Source organism: Aplysia californica, unplaced genomic scaffold (assembly GCF_000002075.1).
Source record: "Aplysia californica isolate F4 #8 unplaced genomic scaffold, AplCal3.0 scaffold00756, whole genome shotgun sequence".
Lineage (NCBI taxonomy): Eukaryota > Metazoa > Mollusca > Gastropoda > Aplysiida > Aplysiidae > Aplysia > Aplysia californica.
Window position 1 is genome coordinate 295666 of NW_004798026.1, and position 4920 is coordinate 300585.

At 44.7% G+C, this 4920-nt stretch overlaps 1 protein-coding gene across 1 annotated transcript in view; it reads right to left on the minus strand.

The window, feature by feature from the left end:
- Nucleotides 1–2397, minus strand: part of LOC101861990 (protein arginine N-methyltransferase 3) — a gene marked incomplete in the record, with an annotated part of 15907 nt that extends 13510 nt beyond the window's left edge. The window contains 2 exon segments of the mRNA XM_005109223.3: nt 601–875; nt 2186–2397. Of these exon segments, the coding sequence (XP_005109280.2) occupies nt 601–875; nt 2186–2195 (285 nt within the window).
- Nucleotides 2398–4920: the final 2523 nt, after the last annotated feature.

Sequence of the window (4920 nt, forward strand, 5' to 3'; positions counted from 1 at the left end):
TTCATCTGATTGGCTCCAAAATTTCTACTCATTAAACTCTGTGACATCCCAGGTAAAATTAAAATAAGACACAACTGGCTGGGCTGCCAATAAAATGTGAATCTACTTCCACCCATCTGTCATCATTACACAAGTGCGCACAACTGTAGCTGGATACAACAAAATTAATTGCAAGAAAATTCCTTGCTGAGTAAAGCAGCACTTTACAGTTTGAGAGGACGGGAACAACAAATTGTGAACCCCTGTATGCTTCAGAAGCTGTGACCCAAGCTTTTCTTGTCTCGTGTAATGTTACAGAACATTTTGAACCTTTCCGTGAACGCTGAAGTAAGACCTATAAACAAAGGTCAGAACCCTTATGAGGAAAAGGTCACAACGATCATACATTCTTACTTTGATATATTCTTTGTATTCAAAACACACAGAGTGAACTTTATACATAACAAAAAGTTTTCTGTGTCCCGTCGATTTTGCTATGAGTGTGCTGACCGTATATATACCTCTAAGTTGTAAGTTTCAGTAAAATGCAGTAAATGTGTCACATACAAACACACATTACAATCCACATATCCACACCAAAAATACTCTGTAAACAAACACCTGTTTTCGGATGTAGTTGATCAATCTGATGTAGTCAATGCTGTCAACGGAATATTTCCAGCATATTGCAACGAGATCAAAACAGTGATCCTCTCGCAAGTGCTTCAATAGCAGATCCACGGAGCCCATCACACGAGAGCAGAAAAGACACACTACATCCCCGACTAAAACGTTCATCTCCTCGTCCTCCACATCATCCCATCCATCATCATCGTCATCAACTTCACATTCAGAGTCATCAGAAAGTAGAGGAGGCACATCATCATCTGAACCACCTGATAGAAAAAAGACCGTATAAATTATAATATATATATAAAAATTGACCCCCAAAAATAGTTTTAAAAGGCAATCATAGATGAAAGGAGAGGGGGGGAGATGAGGAGATAATCAAAGGTTCACTCCCAAAGTTCACACATTTAATTAAAATGAGCAACCACCCCAAGACATTTTTGCCTCCTTCAGTCTCAGGAGAGTTTGGATGTGCGTCATAGGAGATTTCAGGTTCGAGAGCAGCGCTTGCTGTGGCTGAATAGGCCCACATGGGAATGGCAGTCCCTGTTGCAGTGGCTGCACTTGTGAGCGGTGTCTTCCTGCGTTGGTAGCCTCGGGCTGTTCTTTCAGTGACGGCATTTGTCCTCAGCAGCCTGTCACAGTCGGGCTTCACCTCTGATGAGACCAGCTGGCAGCGCCTGTCTCCATTTGTCGTGATCGCACGCCAGTGTCTCCCATCTCCCAGTGTCCATATAGAGCGATTTCATATCTCGGTGTTTTGCCGTCGCGATTAGGCGACGCTGGAGTGTCCTCTCCAGAGAGCAGGCCTGGGCAGAAGAGTATGGAGGACCAACTGTTGCCCAGGCAGCAGATCCCCCCTCTTCACGCCACCGATGGATCCAGCGGAACGACAAACGTTGACACAGGCTGGCATCAGGGGTGTCGCAGGAGTTGCCGGAACAAGGCTGTGTACAGCAGTGGACCGCCTTAGGGACTCCGACTCCGGAGTAACGAGCGCGCTTGTCACAGCACACCCCAACAAACACAATAAAGAAGAGACCTAACCCTATCATAAACCTCTACCCTACCCCAAACCTTATCCCCTGCCCCTCTGTTCTACTGTCTCATAGTGGTCGCTCATTACGGAAGTCCTCCCGGCAGAGGAGATGGAGACACTGCTTGGAACAGCGTTCTCACTTGATCACTGACTAGCGTACTGGACACTGGACTGTGTACTGTACTGTACTAGATCTAGTTCTAGGTTCTACAACTACACTACAGTCTACAGTAAACAGAGTACACAGGGGTGTGTGCTGAGTCAAGCACGCTCGTTACTCGCGAGCAGTACCCTTTGCTCGAGACGCTTGAGCAGTACCGACACCACTGTTTTGTGTCAGTGCCGCTCAAGTAGATCTAGAAAACTAAATCTCTAGATTTAGTACCACCAGAGCTTGGTACACTGCCGCTCGTACAGATATCTAGATTTCTAGATCTATCTAGACATCCAGAATCAAGAAGCTGAAGAGAGAAGACGAAGAGGGGACTGTTGCAATGTTTGTCACAGTTTGAGGAGGAAATCTGTCAGTCTACTTACAAGTAGCCATGTTTCTTGTCTCAGATGCCCTATCAGTAGATAAGTTTCGTCTAATTTAGAGACTTAGAAATCTAGTCTTGTTATACTGGTGTGACACTGAAAGACAGCAGACGAAGCAGGTGCAAGTAGGTAGCAGACTCTACATATAATAAACAGTAACAGCACTGTTTTTGTTCGGTTCATGTGGTAGACCTGGGCTATATAGTAAACAAGAGTAACATCCCTTGGTGGAAAAAATAGGAAAAAAAATAGAAGCCTTGTCTCTAAAAACCGAAACAAAATTTGTTTATGTTTGCTATCTAACTATTCACTATTCACTTTCGTCTGACCGCGGTTAAAACAAGATTAAAAACAAATTGTTGTTCAATCTTCTTAACTCTTTGCATACAAGTGTGAAAGTTGGATGAACGACTGAATCTAAAAGTAAAAAACCCGTGGCCATTAATGGAGGTTACTGCAAACACCTTTTCTTTGATGTTAGCATAATATAAAGTCTAAATTTAAGTGGCTTAGTTATAAGCGGTTTGGAAAAAAATATAGATCTCTAGATCTAGATCTAGGGAATTTTCAGAATATACCTAAATCATCAAACATTTCACCTATTTTCATCAACACAACACTTTAACGGACGCCTATGAAACATGTTCCAACAGCACGGGTGGGCATCATGGGTGGATTAAATCTCAAGTTAAAACTGAAAAGTGTCGACAGGTGCCATATTATATTGGTGTCGCTGTTTCAAAAAAAATAAGCAATAGTAATAGGTGTCGGAGGTACTTGTTGTCTTTCGACTGACTGTATGGTATGTAAGCAATGAGGAGGTCATCATCATTGCCTTTTTCACCCTGGGTCAGGATATAGGCCACGAACAAACACTCTCCACCTTTCCCTATCCTGGGCTAGTCGCTTGATGTCACTCCACGTCTTCCCACTTTTCTGTACATCCATTTCCATGACTCTTCTCCAGGTTCCACGAGGTCTTCCCCTTGATTGTTTACCTTGTGGGTTCCAATCTAACACTTTTCTTGTTATGCAGCTGCTTGACTTCCTGAGAGTGTGTCCAATCCATCGCCAACGTCTTCTTCCCACCTCATCTCTGACCGGACTCTGTCTGGTTCTTCTTAATACTTCCTCGTTGGTGATCCTGTCTTCACAACGAGTACTTCTTGACAGGTTGATGTCAAGACTTCTTTGACCTTGGTCCAGTGTGTATCCACCACCATGTCTTCCTCACTAAGATCCGTCAAGGGTTGAAATCTGTTCCTCAACTGCAGTTGAAACTCCTGTTTCTTGTGTCCATCTAAGAAACTTACTTGGAACTTCATTCTTTTTGTTCCTGTTCTGGTTCCATGCTTTTTGAGACGAAGCTTGAGTTTTGCTAACAGCAGATGATGATCCGATCCAACGTCTGCCCCTCTCTGTACTTTGACATCTTCCAGTGAACGCCTGAACCTACGAGAGATACAAAAATGATCGATCTGGTTCTCTGTCACTCCATCCGGTGGTACCCAAGTAGCCTTGTGGATCCTCTTATGGGGAAAAACAGAGCCTCCGATGACAAGACTGTTGAAAGCACAGAGATTTGCAAATCGCGCACCGTTCTCGTTCATTTGTCCCAGGCCACGTTGTCCCATGATTCCCTCGTAACCTATGTTGTCCTGACCAATCTTGGCATTAGCATCTCCCATTATGATGTTGACATCTTTTCTTGGCAGTTTGTCGATGACCCCCTGGAGCCGGCTGTAAGAAGCATCCTTGTCATCATCCGAAGCATCGTTTGTTGGGGCGTAGATCTGTACTATGTTCATGTTGATGCTCTTACTTCTGGTAGTGAAAGAAGCCATGATGATCCTCTCCCCCTGTGCTTCCCATCCTCTAAGTGACTTCTGCGCATACTTACTCAAAATAATTCCAACTCCCTCCGCATGGTGTTTGTCTTCCCTTCCAGAATACAATATTTGTTCCCCCGAGCTGAGCTGCTTCTGTCCAGACTGTATCCAGTGGGGTTCGCTGACTCCTAGTATGTGCAGCCTGTATCTTTTCATCTCTTGTATCACTTGAGAACTCTTTCCTGCTTCATACATGGTGCGAACATTCCACGACGCAATCCGGAGAGACTTGTTCGACAGAGAAGGTTTCGGGTCAGAAGAGTCCTTTCGGCTTGTCCGCTGTTCTTCATTGTTTCTGCTGGTGCAGAAGCTCCTCTGTCTCCCAAGACGGAAAAATTCTAAGGCATGTTTGTTCGTATTTCTATAACTTTCCTTTTTTTTTTTTACTGGGTCGGGTAGTTGGCCCTCCGCAGACTGTCACCTTTCGGGTGGCCAGACCTATGCACTTTTAGTCGCATCTTACGACACGCAGTATCGCGGCAGGTGTATTCTTTACTCCCCCATAGTAAAACTATGGGGCCCTCCAACTGAGGAGGTGGTGTTTAATTAATATAGAGCCGAAAAAAAGAAACTTTTATTATTGAATGTTTTTTTGTTGTTGTTGTTGCTGTTGTTTTTGTTTTTTGTTGCTGCCCCACGGGCGCACGGAGCCGCAGTGCGCAGTTATGGAGAACGTCGATATATCACGGTAGACCGTCAGGTAGACCGAGGTCAGTCAGAGATGAAGCGTGACGTCAGAACATAATATAGAGAGAGAGAGTGTGTGTGTGTGTGTGTGTGTGTGTGTGTGTGTGTGTGCGTGTGCGTGCGTGCGTGCGCGTGCGTGTGCGTGTGCGTGTGTGTGTG